The sequence below is a fragment of the Ixodes scapularis genome, unplaced genomic scaffold (assembly GCF_016920785.2).
Source record: "Ixodes scapularis isolate PalLabHiFi unplaced genomic scaffold, ASM1692078v2 PGA_scaffold9__187_contigs__length_104089568, whole genome shotgun sequence".
Lineage (NCBI taxonomy): Eukaryota > Metazoa > Arthropoda > Arachnida > Ixodida > Ixodidae > Ixodes > Ixodes scapularis.
In genome coordinates, this window is record NW_024609884.1 from 75021730 (window position 1) to 75046799 (window position 25070).

Consider the following 25070-nt stretch of genomic DNA (forward strand, 5'->3'; position numbering starts at 1 on the left):
CGCCTTGCGCCGTGAACGACACGTGCGTGCGTCCCTCTGTCGCTATGGCAACTGAAGCCTCTCTCTTCGCTTCTCTCCGCTTCTTCGAAACCTCTTTGCCATCCTTGCCCCCGCGAGTGCCGCTTGCGGCTAGCGCCGTTATCTGGTGTCACACAGGGAAGCGTGCTCGCTGCGCCGGTCGGCGCGCTGCTCCAGAAACCGCACTATAAGCGGTATTTCCCTTCGCGCGCCTGCATTTTAAGCGGTATGTAATTACATGGAGTTCTATGGGAGGCGAACCGGTGGTTTAAAAAAGCTGCGTTATACCCGATCCTGCACTATAAGCGGTTACGTTGTAAGTGGTCCATACTGTACTTGGTTTAGTTGATGCTACTACTCGTTAGCGGGTGTATGTATCGTCATTATTGAAATAAGAGCACCACCTTGACACAACAGAAAAAATCATGAGCCATTCCACCAGCGAATAGAAACTGTTTAGCACACGACACAGACCCGCCTCGAGGAGCAAGAGGAAACGAGACACGCGTGACGAAACCGCTGCCTGGCGGAAAGTAGACACGCGCGACGGGGCCGCCACCCCGGGAAAGCGGAAGGATAGCAAACGAGGCACTCAAGCGCATGGAACAACAGCAAAGAGAGGGCGGTGCGAGCGTAAACATAGCCGACGCGGGTCGCACAGCGGCAAATCTTTGAGAAACCTTTATTATCTACCTGAGAGTCTCTTGATCTTAAAAATGGTGCCTATTGATAACTACTCCACTGAATAGACCTATTGCAAAATTACCCAAGCATCAAGGAGAACGCAGGGAATGGTATTCCACACGCCGTACGTGCTGGCGTCTGCAGCAGTAACTGTTCTAAAGTAAAAGCCTAAAAGAAATGGCATCTTGCACATGCGTTCGTCAACGCTTTATATTGGTTATTTACTTTGAATCTTTTATACGGATAAGGTGTACGCGTGCGAGGCTGGCGTCTGCAGCAGTAACTGTTCTAAAGCAAGCGGCATCTTGCAGACACATTCGTCAGCCTTTTATTTTGCTTATTTACTTCAAATCTTTTACACGGGGAAGGTGTGCGCATGCGGCGGTAGGAGCGCAAGTTTTAGTCACTGCACACGAAAAATTCACGGAACCATAGCCATGAACAGCTTCGGTGTAAAAACAATTTCATGAAACGTTTCGCCTCCCATGTGGGAGGTATCTTCAGTAGTTACAAAGTAAATGCAAGGTTCAACCTCAAGTCAACGCTATTTATCAAGAATATCCGATAAGCGTCGTGAAAGGGGCTGCGGTTTTGGTTGCACATGGATGTGTTGCTGCGGACAAACCACAATTCTAGGAGTTTGTGGCGGCCGCAAAGTCAAAATATTGACCCGTTGTCCATGCAAAGTCTTCAGTCGCATCATGTGGGATGCCTACGTGATGTCACGCTTGTGTTCTTTGAGCCTGGTCTCTCTCCTCCGTCCAGTTTCACCATTGTAGGATGCCGGGCAGTCACTGCAAGGGATGTTGTAGATAACGCCTCTCTGGATGTTTGCCGGGGTTGGGTCCTTTGGTTTGGAAACAGAATTTCCACTAGTTCTCTAAGGCTTGTAAACAGTTTGAATACCAAGGGGCCTCAAAGCACGGCTCAGAGGTTCGAAAACTCCTTTGACATAGGGGATGTACACTACATTCTTATCTTTTTCTCATTCGCACGGTTGCACATTTGGTTTCATTTGGTTATTGACCTCGTTCCCACTGACCTGTGTTTTAGCACCCATCTTTGCCCGTGTACGATAACCGGTTCAGGAATCCTTGTTTTTGAGAATTTGGTTTATTGCGCTGTTTTTACGAGCTGGTTCCCATCTTTGCACTTCAACTTCAGCACTGTATTTGTTTTGGACGTTGTATGTTCATCTTATCTCCAGGGGTCTTTTACGACAGACCCTTAGTGATACGATTTCAGTTAACATGTTTTCCCAGCTGTTGCATCACGGTCGCTCAGCTCTTTGAACTCCCAGATGGATATGTGTAGCAGTTGGTGCTTTTGTGTTTGTTGTATTTGCTTTCCCGGCTGTTTTGTGTTTGGCCAACCGGCCACGATTGCCATTTTCATTTTGCTTCGCTCCCCACTCTTTTTCATTTCTTTTCCTCTTCATGCTGCACGTCTTTACTGATTTTTCCCGGAGGGCCCTGACCTTGAACTAGGCTTAGAGGGAGCAGGTTTGTGCAACTCGCCTGCACCATTACCCTTCCCAAAGCGGCACTTCCTTTGCCACTTTCTTAAAGAAGCTTTTATTTTCTATGCATAGTACCACTTGCTGCTTGGTTAAAACTAACAATGGAAACATTGGCCCAGAATCACTTTATGCGGAAACACTGTTGCCGTCTCCAGTAATGTAGCTAGGCCATCCGGCACCCCCGGGGCCCTTAGGTGTTTTGTGCCCAGAAGCCCGTTACTATGCCACTGGCTGCCTTTCAGCTTGACCGAAGCAATCTGAATGTCCCTCTCCCCGGGCAGGTATCTACATCCCTCTTCTCTGGGAGCCGAGCTTCTGCTGGAAATCGCCCATAGCGCTGGGCTACACCCGGGGCCACTTTTCGGCACTGGTGCCCATGGAGCCCGAGCCCGAGGTGCCGGGGGGTGCCGGTGCCCCGCCGAGGGACCCCGACGACCTGGAGGTGGCCTTCCTGCCCCTCATGACGGCCGACCGGCAGCTGCTGCCCCTGCACTTCCTCACCCAGGGAGAGGTGAGGGCTTCACAGTGCTGCCACGGAGGCTGTTGCTTTTGGACTGCTCTTTATCGTCCCTCTGCTCTGAGAACCTAGCAGTATGCACCGGATCTCTTGTGAGCATGTAAGGTCATCGGGGCCAAATGGAGCTTGATTCAAAGACACATGTAGTTGGATGTAATGCGTGCATATCCGACAGACGGGAAACTACGAAAAATAAAAGGTTGCCAACGTGAATTGCTGGAAACCCTTTAATTCTTGGATCATATTTTCGAAGCGTTAACAAGTAATGGAGACATCAGTCTCTTTTTCCTGCTAATGGACTATGTGTTGCGCAACTGCCGCTTCAATATCGGAGCTTAGTTTTTGTTTTAATCAAATTTAAAGAGGGTGCAATATTGATACTTTTCTATTACGGAGTTGTGATGAAATCCGGCAATTATCTGATGGTCGTGGCAATATCGTTTCAACAGATAAATGGCAATTTTAATTCATTGTCACTTTTTCTTTCATAACACTGAGCTGATGATTGCAATACTGGGTCTGGGAGAACCGTGTATTTTTCGCATCGCGGAAATATCTTGTGCAGTGCCAAAAGTCCAGATTCAACCCGAATGATTGAGATCGGATACCGAAGGAGCGCATCGTTTCGTCTATTCTTTCTGTTGTCCTTGTTTTCTGGCGCTTTTCTAATCTAAGATGTACCAACTTGCCCCGCTCCAGATTCTTCTACAAGTTTCAGAACTTGGCGTTATCTGAATCAAAAGTTATAAGCAAAAAACTGGTTTTGCCTAAAAGAGAATGTTGTCGAGCAGCAGAAGCAGACGGAGTGCAGCTGTTTTCGTCTGCATTTCTTAGATGGTGCCACTTGCCTGCTCAGCTTGCTAGCCAGCTTCAGAGGCTGGAGGCTTCTCACGCTTGTCTGATCCGAGCAACTCGCAGCAAAGTGAGAACATTTATATAGTGCCCTTTTCCCTAACTTTGCCGCTTCTGATTATGAGGAATTAAAGCTGTATAAAGGATCTCAAATTTTCCCTAGTCAGTGTCACTTAAGAAAGGTAGCGACTTGATCTCCTCCCTCCTCTCCCTCTTTTTTCTGTCTCACCCTCGCGCGTCAACGGTGGCGCCGCATGGATTGCTCCCAGCTAGCAGACGCCCTCGCTTGGATACAATGTGGCGGAAGGTTGTTTCCAATAGTTTTCGTGTTTTGCGATTGCATTTCTGTCGCGAGTTTGACAGTTTTTTTAACGCATAATTGACTACAGAGACTTCCGAAATATCAGCAGAACGACTTGACCGCCTAGAAAACGCGAACTAGGGCGAAAATGGGCACGCGATGCGTGCACGGTCTACGCTACTATGCTACCGGAGTGAGGCTCTGTTTCGCTCCTGCACGAGCAAAGCCGCCTACTAGCGCAGCAGCGAACTCTTGTATGTTACACAGTGACTTTGGTACGTTTGAAGGCAGTGTTTTTGTATTACCGCACGTGTGCCCCAGACGCAAAGGGAGATCACACGCTCGTTCTTTCGTCACTTCGTAAAAGAGGCAAAACACGAAGCGATTGTTTTTTTTTCACAACTGATGCACTCTCCTCAAAGCGACTGTACTTCGCCTCACCTTAGCATAGACCAACCAAAGAGGCTACAGACGTGAGCGGGCAGCTTTGACTCGGGCTCCCGCTGTACGAGCGTTCACGCAGCCGACGCGCGATCGAACGTAAGGAGCCTCTACTTGTAAAGTTCGCGCTTAGTTCATGTCAAGCGGAGATTTCTGTGGTCTAGATAATAATAAAAAAAATGTTTCCCTTTTTAACGATACCCGTCCTTGGCGTGGGCAACGTGTCTTAATAGTTGCGCAAAAACAATCTACTAACATTTGATCCCTATTGCTGCAAATGCGCGGCTGGGAGCCTTCACCCTCTCCTCGGCATAACGAAATCGGAATATTCCGGGTAAAAGAATCTTAGCAGAACGAGCGAAAACCCAAACTATCCGCTAACACCTACAACTTCTCAAAGCTTTATGGTTTTGAAAATTTCTTGTGATGCCTTGTGTGTACTTTGTTTTTACCAGACACTGTCAGCTTACTCGGCTCATTACAAAGACTTTGTAAGTTTACCTGGCTTATTGGAGGCAGGGCATTATCCCTTCACAGCAGTGAACCCTTTATGGACTGTCGTTTCCCCAACTAAAATAATCTCGTTTTATTCATCAAGCGATGAAATGGAACAATTTTGGCTCTTGAAGGCATTTCTTTATTATTGCAAATAACTGCCACATAGGCCTTCAAGTTCTGCTGCCAGTGACTGTAAAAAAACTACAGGAAAAAAGACTTAAAACTAAAATTAAGTCACACGTAATGCATATCTTTATTTTAAAACACACCAATTCACAAGGACTGGCACAAGCCTACTTTTCACTGGGTTGCTTCGCTGTGCTCAGACCGCTTGTGAGGGCCTGAGCCACAACTCAAAGAGGATTATACTAATCCTGTTACAATCTAATTCGTGCCATCTCGAGTGATCGCACTGTAGCACAGCGAAGAGCAACTGTGTGAAGCAGCCTGTCTATGTAGTCGTCTATAAGCTCCACCTCCAGGCCAGCACTAGCTTTTGCTTTTGATAACGAAGAGATTGCAGAGCGAAATGATAGCAGACGGCGACAGGTGTGTGCTAAAGACGGAGCTTCTGCTTCTACTGAACTCACTGACGAGGTACATGAAAACATCAAGGCACGTATACTAGAAGCTGAATCTCAGCCATGGCACAGTGAATGACTAGCTTGCACAAAAGTCAATGACGATACATAAAAATATTAAGGCACGGATACTAGAAGGTGAATCTAAGCTATGATAAAGTGAATGACTAGCTTCCACAGAAGGCAACAGTGAGATACATAACTATTAAGGCACAGACTCTAAAAGTTGAATTTCAACTATCAGAAGGTAAACGACTAGCTTGCAGGAAAATCAACGGACATATACAAAATATTCCAAGAATTAAGGCTGAATCTCGTATCACAAAGCGAGTGACTATCTTGCACTAAAGTCAACGGCGAGGCACATAAAAGTATTAAAGCATGCAGATACTAGAAGTTGGATCCCAGCTATCAGAAAGTGAATTACAAGCTTGCACAAAAGTCAACAGTAAGATATATAAAAATATTAAGGCACGGATACAAGAAGCTGAATCCCAGCTATATATATCACAAAGTGCATGACTTGATTACACAAAATTCAACGGCGAAATGCAAAAAAAATTAAGGCACAGATGCTAAAACTTGAATTGTGGCTATCACAATAAATGAATAGCTTGCACACGGCGAGATAAGTAAAAATATTGAGGTGCGCGCGCACACACACACTAAAACCTTCCGGCGAGCTGTGTCGTGCTTGTCAGATGGAATGCTGAAGAACTTGAAGCATTTCTTGCCGTCGATGTTACAGTTGCTGCACCCGAAAGCGCAGCACCCCGTCATAGCTCACGAACGCAAAGCGAAAACCTGAACCATGTGAAGCTTGCGTGTGAAGTGCAGACATGGAATGCTGAAGAACTTGCCATCGCTGCGATGGTTGTTGCACCAGTTGCATCTGAAATCGCAGCAGCCCGTCAGAGGTTACGAACTGTCGCCGAGCGAAAAGCGGAGCTGTGATGCTGCCGTGCGAAGCCCAGACCCCCAACCAATCTCCCCAGACGCGCCATATGCTGCTGCATTCACACTGGCGGTTTGACCGCACTTGCGAATGCTCTTGCTTAAATACTTATTACAAATCCACCCGCATTTGATGACGACAACGAGCGGAACCGCATGGCTGTTGCGATTCAACTAATTCAAACGCCAGTCTGAATGCAGCAGCTTACCTAGGCAGTTAATAGCCGACGCTGTCTGGCGCGCCGAGTAACCGGAGCGAAAATGGCGCCGAGGGGCCTCGAAAAGCAAAAACAACCAAAACAAAAGCGGCGGGCGGCATTCTTCAAGAGATGTCGCTACCTTTCAGTATAGAGGGACCTTAGCTCAGCTTGCTAGCCAGCTTCAGAGGCTGGAGGCTTCTCACGCTTGTCTGATCCGAGCAACTCGCAGCAAAGTGAGAACATTTATATAGTGCCCTTTTCCCCAACTTTGCCACTTCTGATTATGAGGAATTAAAGCTGTATAAAGGATCTCAAATTTTCCCTAGTCAGTGTAGCTACTAAAAAAATGTTTTCACGATAGTATATTCCTAAGCAGACTGTCTGCTACTCTGTTCACAAAGCTCTGCTCAATTCAGTGATACTAGTTATGCCATCTGACAGATGTGGTCGAAAACAGATGCACTGCGTCTGCTTTTGCTTCTTGACGACCTCCTCTCATACGCCAAACCACCTTAGCTTCAAATGATGATAATGCAACTAATGCAAAGGTGCAAGCAAGCTGGTCAAAGATAACTGTAATAATCTCTGGAGAAAAAGAACAAGGGGGACAAAGGACAAACTCAAATCTTGAAGCACAAGGCGACTGGTGTGTGACTAAAAAAATCTGTCTGGTCCTGGTATTGAACCAGAGACCTCTCCATTCCCAGTGGAAATGGAGAGATTTTTTTTTTTTAATTTTTAACGTTTTTTTTTTTTTTGCTTGACGTAGAGTTACGTTTTTTCCGCCCTTGAAAGGGGGTGCAAAGTTGGGAGGTTGATGTCACGAAAACTTGGTCACGGAAGAAACATCACATGGCCGAGAACCGCAGTGTGCACGCGCATCCTCTCTTATCTGCTGGTTTGCTCGCTTCAACGCAATGTGCTCCTGTCTGATTGAAGCGGCGATAGATGCCGCTTCAGCAGCCCTGATTCCACAACCTTTGCTCATCGCTCTGGGCAGCGTCCGAGTTCGCGTGCTCTGTGGCACGGGCAGATCATGCAACTCTCTCGCGACTCGGCGAAGCTTTAAATACAATTGCACGCAATTCCGCATATGTGCCTCAGAGATGGCGGCGTGGGGGGCTGCACATTTGCCTCTATACACCGTTCACCCTTAAAGGGACACTGACAGGGTATTTATGCTCGCCGAGGTTTTTAGTTGTACGTGACATATGAGAGCTCAACTACCCAGAACAGAATTTGCGGCTCGAAATTCGGTTTCTTTCCGCCCGAAAACCGCCGATCAAGAACTAGCCGGTTCGAGTCTCGCTCACTCTCTTTTCCGCGGTCACGGGCCGTTTTCTAAGGTATCGATGCAACCACCAAATTTAATCAAAATCGTGGGTCATTGAAGGCACACACTCAATATTAAAAATAGAAAAAAAATATGAGCCCCATTTTTTGTGGCTTCTAAAAAGCTGCAAATACGTTGATTGAAAAAAAAGTTCCACAGACAACCGGAAGCATTCTGTGCGTGCGTCGTTTCGCGTATCGTGGGACTCGCAGGGGCGGCGAGGGCAGCGGACGACGGGCGTGGGACCTCTATTTCAGAACTGTCGTTCGCGGTACCGGCGAATTTTGTCTGCTTTTAAAAGAGAAATTTGGGACTGGTCAAAAGAATTGGTATTCATCTTGTACGACACGCCCGACCGCCAAGCCGATTTGCACGAAGACGTCGCCGAGCCGTCGCTCCCTTCTCGTGGCTGAAGACATCGCTCGCGCAAACGTCAAGCACGACGTGTCTACTTCGAGTTGAATATGCACGCGTACGATTTCTTTACTAGGTGCGAATGTCCCCAAAGCGTGGTGATTCCCGACTTCGACCCGGGAGTGCTTTTGCTAGAGAAAAATCGACAGCAAACTTTCCAACTTACAGTTTATTGGCTGTATTATCACCAAGGAGAGATCCCCCAGTTTGGTGTGCCCCAGTAGCTCAGTGGGAAAGACGTCCGCTTCACACGTGGTAGGACCGGGTTCGATCCCCCGTGAAACTTTTTTTTTTTTTCAAATACTTTTTTGATGTCTACATTTTTTTTTTACAATTATCATTGAAGAAACAAACAAGAAAATAAGAAACAAATGTTGTGGACGACACGTCGCTGAATTAAATGGTATGGGATTTCCTTTTTGACACCTGCGAACTCAATGTAATCACTTTCCACAAAATGCAAGGAGCATATAAGTCAGCGTCCGCTTTCCGAGGTGCCCGTAAATGGTCTACAGGAATTGCAGCCAGCCATTTGTCCCGATCCCGTTGATCTTTCGGAAACTGTGTCGCACAATGCCACTTCTGTTTCGGACGCAGGACATGTGAGCCAGCACTTCACGCAACATCTTGGGTGTATTCTTTTCGGAGCCGATCAAAATTCACCACGGGCACTCACTACTCATCTCCAACTCCTCAATGTACAAAACAACTAATCTTGGAATACAGAACGACGAGCGGAACATACATAACTGCAAAAGAATCCCACGGCGAACAGTTCCCGTACGCCGCATGTCGTCTGCTACCGGGAAGGAGAAAAAAAAAAAAAAAAAAGCACAAGGTTGGGTGTAGCCACGTGACTTCCGCCACGCACTCTCTTCTCTCCACTTCTCCGACCTCCGTCGGGTTTCGGTTTCGGTTTCGAGCAGTTGCGTCTTTTGGCTTTATTAAAAAAATACGCTACTCTGTTGCAAAATATTGATTGGGTAGTCCTCCGACACCATAATGAAGCGCCTGGCAAAAAATTAAAAAAAAAATTTTGGGGGGTGTCAGTGTCCCTTTAAGCTGAGAGTAGAAGCTACGCCTTCAACGCGAGCTCGCTGGCGTCTGCAGTGCTTTGAGTTTGGTTGCACGTGCTTGCGCACTCACTTTTGTGTTAGCAAGGGCAGAAAGCTCACGCTGAAGGTGGAGCTTCTAGTCTCAGCTTAAGGGTGAACGGAGTATAATGGACTCCGAGCCACGTGCATTCGCTTCTTGCGTACCCGACATCACTATGCAGCAGCAGCCCGTAAACGTTCCTCCAGCTGCAACCATAGTTTTTTTTTTTTTTTTCAGTTTTTAATTTTTACTTTGTTTATCTTACCAAAAGGGGTAGAGAAACCACGTCATTCTTTTCGAAGATCACAATTTCGTTGCGTAATATTAAAGCAAAGAATGGGAATATTTTGTGATTTGCAGCCGCAAGGTTATACCTTGTAATTCAAGGTGGTGGCCATCGGGACTAAGGCGTGATGCACACCTGGGTGCAATGAAATAAGTTGGCAAGATATGCCATTATGTGCTCGATCTAGTGCTATATTTTATAAAAATTGTTCTTTCAACATGAGTAAATACATCAAAACCCTTATACCATCAACAAATTTTAATGTATTCAGTTTTAGTGGCGCCATCTGCCCAAAGTGAAAAAAAAAAAAATGACCGCATTTTCACGTGGTGAATGATGTTGATTGAGGCGAAGCTCTGATGGTGCTGATAATACTGATTTTATTGCTCATAGGTAGTGCTGATGGTGCTGATTTTTTTTTTATTGCTCATAGGTAGTGCTGAGTTCCGGGTTGCGTTTCGACTTCATTATTACTGCTTTACAGTCGATGAAATGCAGAGCCAGTGGTTCTTCTAGCGGATCAGCTTGGATCTGCTAGAAGCCGTGGGAATGCATCTCCACCGCTTAAGTCAACGGTCCATGTCAGAAAAAGAATGTGTGATATGGAACGTGGATATATACGCATTTGAGCATTTGACCGCAGCACCCTCTCGTCTATAAACGTTAAGCCAATGCATGCAAAGTTTAACGCTATTATATACGCATTTGACCGCAGCGCCCTCTCCTGTATAGACGTTGAGCGGCTACATGTAACGTTTCATCCATGACATCCCCAGCTCTTGAGTTACTACCACATCTCAGAGCCCCCTCCTTGTCCCGCAGTCGTGGCCGAGGGGTTCAGGCGATGGACTAGAAATCCATTGGAGTCTCCCAGCACAGGTTCGAATCCTGTCGACTGTTCAAACTTTTTTTCTTTTTATGTGAGTATGGATGCCGGCCGGCCGGACGACGAACAAAGCTAGACCCTAAAAAAAAAAAAAAAAACTTTTTTCCTTTGAGCTTTACCTTGTTGCTGCTATGTCAGTCGAACTTCCTTACAGAAAGACAAGCTCTTTGCTCCCCCCCTCTCCACATCGCTCAGACCAACCTTAAAGGGGCGGTGCAACGATTTTATGATTAAAAGAATTTGCATCTTGTTATTTTTACGTTGTTTATCGTGTCCCGGAGGATAGAGAAAACACCTCCTTCATTAAAAAGGCCGCGATTCCGTTGCATAATCGCAAAGCAAAAGTCGAGCTTTTTCCCCCACCTGCAGCCCCAAGTGGCAGCCGAAGGAACTACGGCGAAAGGATTACGTGACCTCGGTCGGCTCTAAGCTGCAGCCTAACGCCTGCTAATGTCAGCAGAGAGAGGAAGAGGAAGCGTCCTCCGAGATAGCACACGGGAACCTACACGGCACTCCGAATGACGTCACTAGGAGGGGGACCAGGTGTGACCCTGAAGTCTGGGAGTGAGTTGAGGGGTGCCTGAAATGCCAATATTTATCTTTTTTTTACGCAACAACTAGGACACTTAGGTGAAATCGGTTTTCTGTTCTTTATTTCAGAAGTGTCAGAGAGCAACTTTCAGAAATCTTTGACCGAAGTCCGGAAATCGTTGCACCCCCCCCTTTAAAGGGACACTGACACCCCCCAAAGTTTTTTTTTTCATTTTTTGCCAGGGGCTTCATTATGGTGTCGGAGGACTACCCAATTAATATTTTGCAACAGAGTAGCATATTTTTTTAATAAAGCTGAAAGACGCAACTGCTCGAAACCGAAACCAAAACCCGACGGAGGTCGGGTTTCGGTTTCAGTCGGGAAACCCGACGGGGTCGGGAGATATGTAAACATCGGGAAATGTTTGAAAAAAAAAAGTTTCACGGGGGATCGAACCCGGTCCTACCGCGTGTGAACCGAACGTCTTTCCCACTGCGCTACTGGGGGATGTTTTTTTGGTGGATCTCTTTCCTTTGTAATAATTCAGTCGGTAAACTGTAAGTTGGAAAGTTTGCTGTCGATTTTTCTCTAGCAAAAGCACTCCCGGGTAGAAGTCGGGAATCACCACGCTTTGGGGACATTCGCACCTAGTAAAGAAATCGTACGCGTGCATATTCAACTCGAAGTAGACACGTGCTTGACGTTTGCGCGAGCGATGTCTTCAGCCACGAGAAGGGAGCGACGGCTCGGCGACGTCTTCGTGCAAATCGGCTTGGTGGCCGGGCGTGTCGTACGGGATAAATACCAATTCTTTTGATCAGTCCCAAACTTCTCTTTTAAAGGTAGACAGAATTCGCCGGTACCACGAACGACAGTTCTGAAATAGAGGTCCCACGCCCGTCGCCCGCTGCCATCGCCGTCCCCGCAAGTCCCACGATACGCGAAACGACGAACACACAGAATGCTTCCGGTTGTCTGTGGAACTTTTTTTTTTCAATCAACGTATTTACAGCTTTTTAGAAGCCACAAAAAATGGGTTTCATATTTTTTTCTATTTTTAATATTGAGTGTGTGCCTTCAGTGAGCCACGACTTTGATTAAATTTGGTGGTCGCATCGATACCTTAGAAAACGGCCCGTGACCTCGAAAAAGAGGGTGAGCGAGACTCGAACCGGCCAGTTCTTGATTGGCGGTTTTCGGGCGGAAAGAAACCGAATTTCGAGCCGCAAATTCTGTTCTGGGTAGTTGAGCTCTCATATGTCACGTACAACTAAAAACCTCGGCGAGCATAAATACCCTGTCAGTGTCCCTTTAAAGGTGTCATGAAACGATTTTCCAACTTTTTGCTTTTTAGCTTTCCTCCTCAACTCGTTAATCGCACATTGTACAGTGATGTGATTGCTGCGCCAATTGCGCCAAGGGGCTAACCCTGCTACACCCTGCTACATTTTGCCAAAATATATGTAATCTGTGCCAAAAAACCAATTTTGGACGCCTTTCAAAACCAAAAATAAATTGAGTACCGTAATTGAGCAAACGTGTGTTCGTGGCTCAAGTGGCCCGATAGATGCGGGTGTGTGTGGACGCTCGGCTAGTGTGCTGGGTACCAGCCATGCCGTCATGCCAAGAGATGAAACCACAATTTTGCGCGGCGGCAGCTACTTTGCAAGCTGAAGCACTCGCTCCTGAAAGCAACGGCCGTGGGAGAACTACATTTGGTCCCTGCCTTCCAGTCACCGTGGTCGCGCAACGTTGGGTGTTGCCGTCCCCACGCCGCTGCAGATATGGCGCTTAAAGTGAAACCAAGTACCGCTGCATGTTCATCAATCCTGGTCTTGTTTAAATTGTATGTTACTACAAAAATCCATCTTTAACTCAGACTGCTGTGTCGAAGTATTGATTACCCAGGTTTTTCTCGGTGAGCTTATTTTCGAGAGAGACCCCGGTAAATGAAAAATCTGCCGCGAAAGAAAGTTGGTGAAGAGAAGTGAGCTAAAGGAAAGAAGGCAATGTCTGCACGCTGAACCCACACAGCATGCTTGTTTGTCTCGAGTTCAGTCGTTGCACAAAGCGCTCCAAGAACTTTTTTGACCCTGGCTCGCAATGTCTTGCATCGATGCGCTCCGGCTCTTTATTTATTTTTTTTGTGTGTTTAGCTTGTATTTTGTTTGCTGGCCTGGCAACCACGCACCACTGGACTGACTTGTCGTATGCTCGACAGTTATATTTTGCTTAAAATTTTGGGAATCAGTTCGCAACGGAGCAAAGTGTGTCCGTTGCGAACTGTTCGGTCCCTGCAAAGTTGTCTCCTCCCGTGCGACGAAGCACGCGCAACTGCAAGCCTGTTGAAGTTGCCCTCGCATGCATGTGAACATGATTGCATGACAGAGACACCAACCGGGATGCTTGCAATCTATTGTTTTACATTTCCTTACTTTTGACGAAATCTAGCACGTCTGGAACCAGTAAAACGGTGGCAAGTGGTTTTTCGGAATTGCTCGGCAATGCCTACTGCACTGTACACTTGTGGGATGTCTCAGCAGTAAAAACAAAAGCAGCGAGTTCCGTCACAACACGTCACATAAGAACATAATACAACACAACACCAAGTGTCCTTCGTTTGTAGAGCACTTAAAATGAATATATCTGCGCCAAAAGCCACTTTTGCTGCTCCGAAACACTCTCTTGGTTGCTAAAAAAAGCCACTTTTACTTATGCAAAACTGTTTTGGCTGCTCCGAAATAGCTTAGGCCAATCACATCACTGTCCATGTCTAAACTCTCACCACTGTCCCATATGCAAACTTCATTTAATAAAATCGCATCCTCTAGCTTGGACATTTTCACGGATACCTTAGTTTTTCGCCTGGACTTGGAGAGTCTAGTTAAAAGTTGAAACTCTAGTACATTTTTTATGAAGTGTGCCCTCTATTTGTAACCATGTTAATTTGTATATTTGATGCTGTGCATGTGTTGTGTTTCTTTTTATCTTTTTGTGTGCACCAATGTGAAGACCCGCGTGGTTGTTTTTGGGCACATAAGGATATACAATATTATAATAATATTATTATTACTATGTAGTTTGGTTTTCATGTACAGTTGCCGACCGATTATTCTAACTTTGCAGGGACCGAAAGAAGGCCGAATAAGAGAGCAGTCCGAAAAATCAGCAGCCTTTATTACTTCAAAGTGGGCTTAAAAAAGCCGTAAATAGTGGCTTGCTTCAGGTTACGCCTGCGTGCCTTGTTTGAGGTTACGCCTCCGTTTGCGTTCGGCAACTTTCTGTTGGCTTGAGAATCGCTGCCTTCTTTTCTAGCGTTATGGTCGAGTACTTTCTGTGCTTCTTAACGACACAACGCGGCGGCAAAGGAACAGATGGGGCCACGACGTCCAAGCCAGCGTTGTCTGAACGAGATGAGAGGCGCAAATCCAGGAGCGCAAAATGACGACTGGCGACGCGGAAGTGGGGCGGAGGTGCGAAGGGATGGGAATGAAACAAAGCAAAATGATAATGATGACGTGCAACTAAATGGAAAAAAAGGGCTAGCATAGCGTCACCTAGCGGTAGGACTCGAGAGTACTCAAATAGCGCTGCCAAACCAAGCCAGTCCATTTGCAGCCAACATGGAATTCAAAATGGCCACTTCTCGGTAGTGTTTCCCGCTGATCGCTCGCAACGATTTTGTCCAAATAATCAAACTTTCAAACTTCAAGCTGTCCGAAATACTGGTCGTGAATATGCACTATTTCTATGGAGTAAGTCACAGTTCCTCCTTTACGTCCGAAATATCGAACAAGTCAGAATTATTGGAGTCTAAAAAAATGGTTGGCAACTGTAGAACAAATTTTCTGTTATTAAATACTTAAGTAATAGTCGTCCTGCCTTATTAAAACATCAGGATGCATGGTACACTTGTAGCCTATTCTGTCGACGACTTAATCTTTGATTTTTAACAAGGTTGGACCAAGAAACGTGCGGAGTCTGCACACAACAGACCGTTCCATCCTGACAATAAATTTAACGAATGGAGTTGTCTCGGACAGCGTTTCCAGTTGTGGACTAGGGACAACACACGAGCTGCAGTTATGAGCGTGAGCACTCCAGGCGAAGGAACGTAACACAAAGCAAAATGTTGCAGGTGGGGCGTGAAGAAGAGATAATCCGTCAGTGGCTGGACTGCTGCGTCACAAAGGGGGGGCTGCTGGTGGCTCAGCAGAAGGTTCCCCGCCGGCCTCACTTGGTGCTGCAGATGGTGGACCAGTGGCTGGACGCCTATCGCAAGCTGTCGCCACATCATCGGCTCACAGACGCCCAGGGAGGCTACTCGAGCGATGGCGACTCGGACCAGGAGTGAGCCCCCACGGACATTGCTCCCTATGGGCCTTTTTTTGTGTGTGTAGGCCCGCTGTGTGCCTTTGAACAGCTGGACACTGGTTCCCACTCGGAAAGATCTTAGCCGTCCCTGGCCTGCCCCCATCCTGTGTGTCTGGTCGTGCGCATTTCTCCACCCCCGTGTCTCCGCCTGCTTCGGAAGCAGAAGATGATCCTCCATTCCCAGTGATAGCTGCCCCCGGACCACCGCACAGGCGGATGGACCCCGAGCGCTGCACCTAGTGCTATTTATTTTGGCCGCTTTAAAGTAGTAGGTCTATTTATTTTGAAAGGAAATCCACCCATTGTTTATTTACGAGAGGTATAGTGGCTACCCCGTGTGTTCCTTGTTTTATGTTTGGTGTGATAAAGGAAAAAAATTGAGGGTCTTTTTGGAGGGTGACGAACTGTTGTGTGTACTATATGAAATGGAGGCAGTCTAGATTTATATCATAGTTGTAATATATATATATATACATATATATATATATTTAAAAAGAAAAAAAAATATGTAGTAGATATAGGCCCCCCCCCCCCCCTTCCCCATGATGCCTGTGCTTCCCTCGTGTGCGATTTTTTAGTCACTGGGACAAATGCTGCAGTCCAAATTTCGAATCGAGGTTGAAGGCAGTATGGGTCCAGCGTGGCTTGTTTGAGTTTTGCGTGGTCTGTTAAAATTCAGAACAGTAGTTGCAAAGCTAGGAAGCGACACCTTGTTGTTTTCCTTTTTAATTATAATTATTGTTTTACGAGTATGCAAACTGTCAGCTCAGCACAGTAAGTACAAGCCTCCTCCCCATTCTTAGATACTAGCAGGTTGATGCACACGCATCCGAGAGCTTGAACGAAGTAGGTGCAGTTGTGTGTTGCAGTTGTGCAGAAGGTCAGATTTTCACGAGCCAAATAAACTCCTTCACACTTTGCGCGGTGTTCAGTTTTGTTTGGCCTTCCAGTTTTCACCACAAGCCCTAGAAAGCATCTCGACTTAGCGGGACTCGTTTTGGTACCTGTCCCAGGTTAGTCCACATGCAGCTAGATTTTTATTATTTAAGATATGCTGACATGCATTGAATATTGCCTAGTGCAAGTTTTTTTGCATATCAATTTAATAAACTGTTTTTGAGAAGTGCTCGTGTTCTGTCTTCTCAATAAAAATTTAGGACTTTTTTTTTTTTTTTTCGATATCAGTTCATTTGCTGAGGGGTTTCCTTCAAGATCAACTTTGGTGCAACCTTATCTTTTCTTTGGTAGTCCTACAAAGTGGTTGTTTGCAAAAAGCAGGTGGTTTCGAGGTTCCTTTATTTAGTCTGAATATATCTGTGCTGACCACAACAATTTAATATCTGCCAGACATTTTCTGCTCAGGGTAGCTTGAGAAGAATGCACTCATGACCTCAATGCTGAATGGCATGGCACCACAAAGCAAACACTCTGAACCAGGATTTGCTGAATGCCATGGTGATGTGCTGCTCAGAACTATAAATGTCATGTCGCCATAGGTTGCAGTCAGTCATGCTTCAGACTTGAGTGCAGAGGCATTCTTTAGTGTTTTGTTTTATTCCTTTTACGTCTGAATATCGCCAGACATATCAAGTTTAGTGAGCTTGTTTAAAATGAGACTCATTTTTAATCTGGACTAAATATCTTAAAGGCGTTAATTGGTACAATACGACGGATGTGAGGAGTGTTTAGAAAACCTCCCTTGACTGAAACCTACTTAGAAGCTATATGTCCAAGGAACACAAAAAGAAAGAACAGCACTTATAGCATAGATAGGAAACAGTTGAAACACTAAAGCAAATTACCTGCTAATGTTGTGGTGTCTGTTTAGGCAAAAAGTTTAAAGTTACTCAACTTCCCTATTGATCCTAGAAATGTCATTCATTTTTATGACACTTTGGACACTGATATTTAGATAGCCTGCAGTCAAGGCTGTGGTAAGTGTAGTGTGCTCTCAAGCTTGCCCACGTCTTCATGGACATAATAAACTTTTTGCCCATTTTTTATTTCATTTCAAATAGTTTCACTGGACAAAGTATGAAATAAAAGTTGTCAAGGCACAGCCTTTCCTTACACATCTGAGATTTAACATTTAGGAGTTTGAATTTGAGCTCATTCGTTAAGAAAGAACACTACTCAGGGAGGCAAACTTTTTACCCATTAGTCTTATTTGTATGAAATATGCAGCGCATATTCATAGCTGGGAAAGAAAACATGCAAAGTTTAGAAGTTTATAGTCCTTATGTAAAAGTACATAAAATAAACACTGCATCCTCTGAGCAAACTATTGTTTAAAAAATGTCACAGTATAGTGACCAGTTCTTTTGATGAAACGTACAGTATAATACCCGTGTCACGTGACTATGAAAAGAAACGGCAGAAATCGTATTGTGTCTAATAAAGAAAAATGTGAAAAAGTCTTGTGCATTGGGTTGAAGATACTGCAGCTTTGTATAACAAAAGACCATAAAAATGCAGATTATAAGCTCACAGCTGCATTCCTTACAAAATATTAGTGAAGAAACTTCAAAAACTGGGTCCACTCATCGATTCATTATTTTTCCTGAATGAGGTTCGAGGCCAAAAAGTAAAACAGATAAATGTGTTTGAAAGTTAACAAATCTGCACTTTGTACTCCGTGTCACTAGTTGAGTGCAGTACAGGTGAAGGCAACACCAGGCGAGGGGAGAAAGGGTGAGCACCAAGAAGGCAGGGGAGGAGGAGAGGAACCTCCTCTCCTCTCCAACGTTCCTAAGTACTCCCGGCAATGCACAAGGCAGGGCTGGGCAGAGATACCCAAAAAAAAGTGGAACACGACAGCATTACCGGTCCCCATTAGCATTGTTTTCTCATTCGCTTCTGCTCTTCCTGCCAGTGAGCAGGAAGTGCGGCGGACATGCCCTAGTTAATAGCGTGTCTGGCTGGTCTGGCTCGCAACCGAAGGGTCGTGGATTCAAATTCTGCCTAAAATTCTTCAAATTTTCTTTTTAAGGTGAATGAGTTACCTTATAAAGTGAAATCATTTGAGGCGTGTAGCGACATTTAATTCACACGTGAGTTCCACGTGACGTCACGTTTTACTTGAGCGTTGTGGATTGTTTGAAATTCCCACGCTTGGTCATGTGGCTGTGACATCATGACATATCGACCAATCAGGATTTTCTCATCATGACCCCGCGAATGCCGATGCCGGCGTTTCACGACATGAGCTCCTTAACCCTATTGCATTAAAAGTATTCCGGAATTCAAATACTATATGTTCCGGTCTAAAGTCTGCACCAGGCGCATAGTCTGCAGGAACAACTTTGTGGTCAAAAGTAAAAGTTTTTGCTTAGATAATTCGTGCCCGTCATGCTTACCTACCATAAAATCCTGAGAGATAACCCACCTAACATCAAGAGCAAATCAGGTAAAAATATGGATTGGCCTAACTTTCGGTGTACAATGAAGAAAATTTTAAAACAATACTATTTTTAGGTCATGTTCCTTTCAAGCTTGTTATGACGGCGAAGGACAACGAAGCAAAGATAACTGTACTTCGCAGATAGCAACGTTCGCTTATATTTCGCCATAGCGAACTAGCCGCTTTTACGCCGAGGTCGTCATTGACCCCAATACTACTATTACTGGGAGTCCAAAAGTATCTTTCGGTGTTTAAAAAAAAAAAAAAAAAGAAGCAAATCAAGCTAAAAATAGGGGTGGGCTATCTTTCGGGGGTGGGGCATCTCGGAATTTTACGGTAGTCTGCACTTAGTGCCTAGTCTGAACGCAAAAATTATCATGCACAGCACATCTTCACAAAGAAGCTTGTATCATACATTAATCAACATTATTATACTCTGTTATTAATAAAATCCTTCACGTCTTGTCACTGAACAATCTAGAAAAACAAATCCTTGTATAGCCTGCAGACTATAATTCGGAAAATATGGTACCGAGATACAACTATTTTAGGGCCAAGGTACAGATACCGAGATACATTTGCCTCTTATGTAACAGGATATGCCCGAGAGTCTTTCGCAGGGTGCATATTACAAATTCTGGGGCCCCTTGCACCAAAAAGGTGGTCTTAGTTTATCATAGAAAACCGACGGTAACGCAATTGCATGCGATACATCGCAAATGTAGTTCGCTGCTGAAGATACTCGGAAGTATCTCCAAGATACTATCGCAATACATTTGTACCAATGCACTGCCCAGCCCTTGGTGCAAAAAACCAAGATGCTCTCCAATTTAGAAAAGTATTGTTTCTACACGGCCTCGTCACTCACCTTTTACACGCTACGCGAACGCGAAAGTCTGTTGAAACATATGGACAACAGTCATGAGTCTGTGCTTTCTAGTGCGGCCTACTTGCACTCGAGGACTAAATTATAGCATATTTCGCCAGTTAAATGTTACTTGTATAGCATGTGACCGGCCAGACTTTGTGCAGCCGAAACACCAGCAAGGCCTGAGCACACGTGGGTTGACGATGGCAGGAGGCTGTCATGGCCTCCACCCATCGGAGACTGCTGGGACCGTGCACTCGCGACAGTTTCCAGGTATTGTCTGCAGACAAATAGGGCAGAGCAATTGATGCTAGACTAATCAAAATCATCCAGAGCTTTGTGAGCATGTTGGTTCTTTTCATGTGGGAATCCGTCGGGAAAACATGTCGTCTGAGCCCGACTTCCGTGCCATCCCAAAATGCAGACAGTGATCCTGAGATGCAATTAGGATCCCAACATTTGAAAGGGTTTTGACTCTCACCTTAAACAGGTTCTCGGGGCATGGGTATGTCTAGGGCTCTGTATTCACGCACCAATTGAAGGGACGTCCTCGCACACTCCCGTGGCAGAGAACGCTCTTATGGGACTCTATACTTCCCTAAGGTCAGCCTCACAGTGAGTTGCATTCCCACTGGGTAGAGCCAAATTCATATGGTTTCGAAACGAAATTTTGATACCTATTTTAGGAATGATGACATGTCATAAACACTACTGTCTGGAAACTCTGTTGGCCGTATAACTTTTGTTGCTCTCTCTGGAGGTGGAACCAGATTTGCCAGAGCACTGTCCCAGGACTGTGTCCAGTCCAGGGGTGGGTTCCCCACGAACAGTACAGCTGACGACGTTTTTGTGGCGATTCGGGCGTTGCCACCTAAGAAATCAGCTGGAGCGGACGAAATTTGGATTTCAGAAAACGATGCAGGAGCTGTAGGGGGGATGCTACAATCCCTACAACACTACTCGTAAGGCGGCATCTCGAATCAACGGCCATATTTTTGGAAAAAAAGAGGTCGAGATTAAACGAGGCCGCCGAGGCACGTGATGTCAAGATATCTCGTTTCATCCTCTCTTCGTTTCGCCCCCTCAAGGCGGCGAAGTGGAGAAAACGCGAGGTCGTTCTCTCTCCTTCTCGGAGAAACAAGACGTGAACATATCTGCAAATGTGCCCCCTTTTTTTGAAAAATACGGTCATACGTTTGATATATCGTTGTATGAGTGTTGTTTTGATGTTTGTAGCATCCCGTTGCACGCTTTTGCCGCCATGCTTTGTGGAAACCAGATTTCGGTTTAGCATTCCTTTAAAGGGTGCGACGACGTGTTAGCTCAGATTTTAACTTTTATTTTTAATCGGTCACTGAAAGAGGCTTTTTCCAACTGCATGGACGTTTTCACTAGTTGGCCAATACACAAAGATGGGATCAGCACTATCTGTTCGTAATTATCGTCCAATTTCACCGATTTGTTTGTTTGCCAAAGTGTTCGAAAAGGCCATGCATTGTCATATTATACGCTTCTTTTCGAGACGTATAAGCGTGCAACAACAAGGTTTTATGCCAAATTGTTCTGTGGAAACAAATTTTTGTTTACGAAATTTGTGGGTACCAAACTAGGGTTGGAAGCAGCAGGTCGACGCAATTTACTTTGATTTCAAAAAAGCATTTGACCTGGTAAGCCATTCGTAGCTAGTTAAAAAAACTTGCCTCCTATGGTCTCTCCTTACCACTTTGCGAATGCATTCGAGCTATCTGCATGACCGGTGAAATTGTTTCATACAGTGGTGTACAGTCCACCGCATACCATATTTACTCGAGTAATAGCTGCACTGTTTATGAAGAAAACCTGAAGGTTCGCTTTTCCGCGAAGCATGCAGATTGCCACTCACCATGATTGACTGCATGATTCCAGCTGTTTACAGGACAGACATAACGTCTTCCTGTGAAGATACCATCTGTGAAGATTGCATTTGTATGCACAAGATGTCCCATAATTTAAAAAACGTCGCAAGCCGCTATGGGGTCAGAGTAGTTTTTTCAGCACCACAAAAAATGAGCCAAATTTGCAATAGAGTGAATGCGCATGCTGAGGGTACCATAAAACCCACGTGCACCAAGAAGCATGCAAACAAATTCCTACCATGCGCTTCGGGCGTCGTATATAAGATGCCTCTTTCGTGTGGCAAGAGCTACATAGGCCAAACGGGCAGATGCCTCAATGACCGACTCCGGGACCATGATTACTCCTTGAAGGCTACAGTGGGCAGAAATCTTCCTCCCCATTGCAGGGAATGCACGTGCAGACCGTTATTCCGTGAGGCCAACATCTTGGGGAAGAACAAAGACAAATTGACCCGCGAGGTATTGGAGGCCTTCTACATCCTTCGTGAGGACAGGAACTGTATTAGCGTTGAATCCGTAACGCTAACAAACAAGGAAAGGGAATTCCTTGAACAAACCATGAAGGGCCCGCACGAGCCTGGATGAACTAGCCGCTATCATTCACGGGGCTGTGGCAGATGCACGAGTCCGCGGCGGATTATTTGTGTGTTTTCTTTCTCTTTCCTTCTTATCAGTAAAAGTAGTTGTGAGTAGCGCTCTTTTCTGTCCTCTCCTTCTTCTCTCTACCTTGTGCTCTAAATACCTCAATATGTATGGAGATCATGTTCTCGATCTGGTTATTCGCTATGTTGTTTATGCGCAACGCAATGATTGGCTGTATACATATGTTCTGTGGAAAAGTAGACGCAAAGGCATTGTTCATAAATAGTGTGGCTATTACTCGAGTAAATACGGTACCTCTCCAGATCGGGTGTCCCACAGGGTTCTAACCTATCACCTCTGCTTTTCAACATATTCGTGAACAATATTTGTTCATGCATAAAAATGTTACAATTCGCCGATGTCGTAGCGCGCATGATACGGTCTTTAATTTTTTTCTTCAAGGAATGTACAGCAAAACTTTATTCAAAGAGACGATTTGCATTAAAATAAAGCAAAAACATTCCCTCGACTTCCAGGTGTCATATCTTGCTCTGAAGCAGGACTTCTGGTCCGAGTCCCACTAACGTGCAGACGCCGAAGTTGATGGAATGCTTTCAGGATTCGCATCTTTTTCATCACTCCTGTCACTGCCTATTAAACTGTTGCCCGATTCCTAAAAATCAGAAAGGCTGAAGGATTCGTCGTCACATATGGCTGAGCATTAATCCCTTTCGAAAAGAAGGTTTTGTATCTCTTGGTCAGCTAAAGTGGACCTCCCTCCGTGCCAAAGTCATGTTTTAGCGTGAACGCTCACAAAAGTGACTGATTTTTCTTCTAAATGGAGCGTTCTCTCTGTCAAACAGCAATACAAACGAGTAAACTACCCAAGGTAAATGGAGCAACCTAAAGTCCCTCTCTAGAGCAACAGGGATGGTTTTTCCATCTGCCAGAGAGCTCGCTAAATGCCGCTGAAACCGAAACGCGAGTCACGCTCATGGGCTTTATGGTCTTTAAGGAGTGGCACGAGCGACATTCGTTATTAGTAGGCAAGGCGTTAAAATGATGTTGCCATTGAAATTATTACTTAGGCGTTCAATTAAAGTAGATGACCTTCAGCAGAGTTCCACATACATAAAGGTACTGCGGCACTAATGAAGAAAATCCGCAGTAAGGAGAGATTGAATATGACTTCAGAGATTCTAAGAAGAGTCGACGCGGGAAAGGAAGTCGGGTTAACAAGACGTCCGTCTCCAAGTCAGCAGATATCCACTGCAGATGGTGAACTCTGCACACAATGCCTATATTGGAATCTCCCCTTTGCCTTTGTTCCTTGGAAGTTTAACTCTGGTGCATTGTTTGGAAACTAATTCTTCCAAAGTTTTGCTTTAGGTCGGATGAGGAAGTAGGCTGGCAGTGTAGGCTACCAGGAGTGAGGAAGCAAACACTGCTTTATCCTCACGGACCCTTTCTAGCCCTTTCCCAATTCTCACAAGGCAGCCCACCCCTATTGAAATAATAGCCGAAAAGCTTCCATTATTAATGTGAAACATTCTTTGGCAAGGTGTTCGCCATTTTGTGAAGCCTAAAACTGAAGCGCGAATAAAAGCATGGCGCGAGGCTGTACACCAGGGCCGTAACCAGGGGGGGGGGGGGGGGGGGGGGGGGGTTAGGGGGTTCTGACCCCCCCCCAAAATTTTTTTCTGGGTACGGCCCTGGTCGGTGCACTGGCGGCCAGTCGATTTTAATCTCCACCTCTGCGCACGTGCAGTGGCGCCGGTCGGCTACCGGGTACCAAACCGGGACCGTTTCTCCGGTTTGTTGTAACTCTCCATTATATGCCACCGATGCACATGATTCATAGGCGAAAATAAGACAATAGACACTTTCAAAATGGCCGCCGTTGTCCCCGAAAACCCCCCCCCCCCCCCCCCCGAAATTTTTTTCTGGGTACGGCCCTGCTGTACACCGATTGGTTTTGAGTGGGGAGGGGGAGAGGCCATTGCAGTAAAAAAAGTGTTTTAGCCAGGCAGCAATCGAACCCAGACCATTTATATTAAGCGATTGTCTTTCCAGCACATTGCTTCGAGGTGCCATTTGACGGGAAAGCCCTGCGGGGCGTCTGTTCTGCGTCCGGCAGATAGCAACTGGACACCCTGTCACACATTTCTAAAACTCCATTCTAGAAATGGCTATAGAGTACATGCCAAGGATTAAGCCAGCTGTTAAACTAACAGATAAAGAGCGCCTAGAGCGTAGACATCGCATGTTTCACTTGCAACACAATTTTACAGCAATTTGCTATGTAATTTTTTTCAACAAATCTGCGGAATGGCCACTGTGGAGGGAACCTTTCATATAAAAAAAAAAAAAAATAAGTTCCGACACGGTTTAGGCGCAGGTCCCAGCTGCCCCACTTGCTGCACAGCACACCTGTCGGTGGAGGCAAGGATCTCAGCCAAAAGGTGCCTTGTCCTTCAACATCATCACGAGGTCGTCTGCATGAGCAAATTTTGGGATACTGCCTGCTCGAGCGGGGAGGGAGAACCTTGGCAGTGGCATACCAACTTGTTGAGTAGGAGGTCAAACTAGGCCCCCCCCCCCCCCCCCCCCCCCCCCCCCCCCTTCCAGGGCCGGGGGGCAGGGCCCTTGGCATCCTTTGGGCACCGCCGGCCAGTGTTTTCCCTGCCCAGTGGCGGCTTTTTCAGGGGGGGACAAAACACATGCCTTGCCCCCCCACTTTGAGAACTGGGGAAGAAAGCACCCCCTTTGCTTCCCCCCCCCCCCAGTTGGTACGCCCATGGACCTTGGGACAGAAACTGCAAGAGAGGTTTAACGATCAA

General features: G+C 45.8%; 1 protein-coding gene across 2 annotated transcripts in view; it reads left to right on the forward strand.

Annotated features, from left to right (window-relative positions):
* The window catches only part of LOC8042989 (ubiquitin thioesterase trabid), a 39357-nt gene extending 22749 nt beyond the window's left edge, over positions 1–16608 (forward strand). For both annotated transcript variants that reach the window (XM_029994354.4, XM_029994355.4), the window contains exons 10-11: positions 2503–2732; positions 15250–16608. In XM_029994354.4, coding sequence (XP_029850214.1) covers positions 2503–2732; positions 15250–15465 — 446 coding nt within the window. In that variant the 3' untranslated portion in view covers positions 15466–16608. The remainder of the gene's footprint in view (positions 1–2502; positions 2733–15249) is intronic.
* The last annotated feature ends 8462 nt before the right edge of the window (positions 16609–25070 follow it).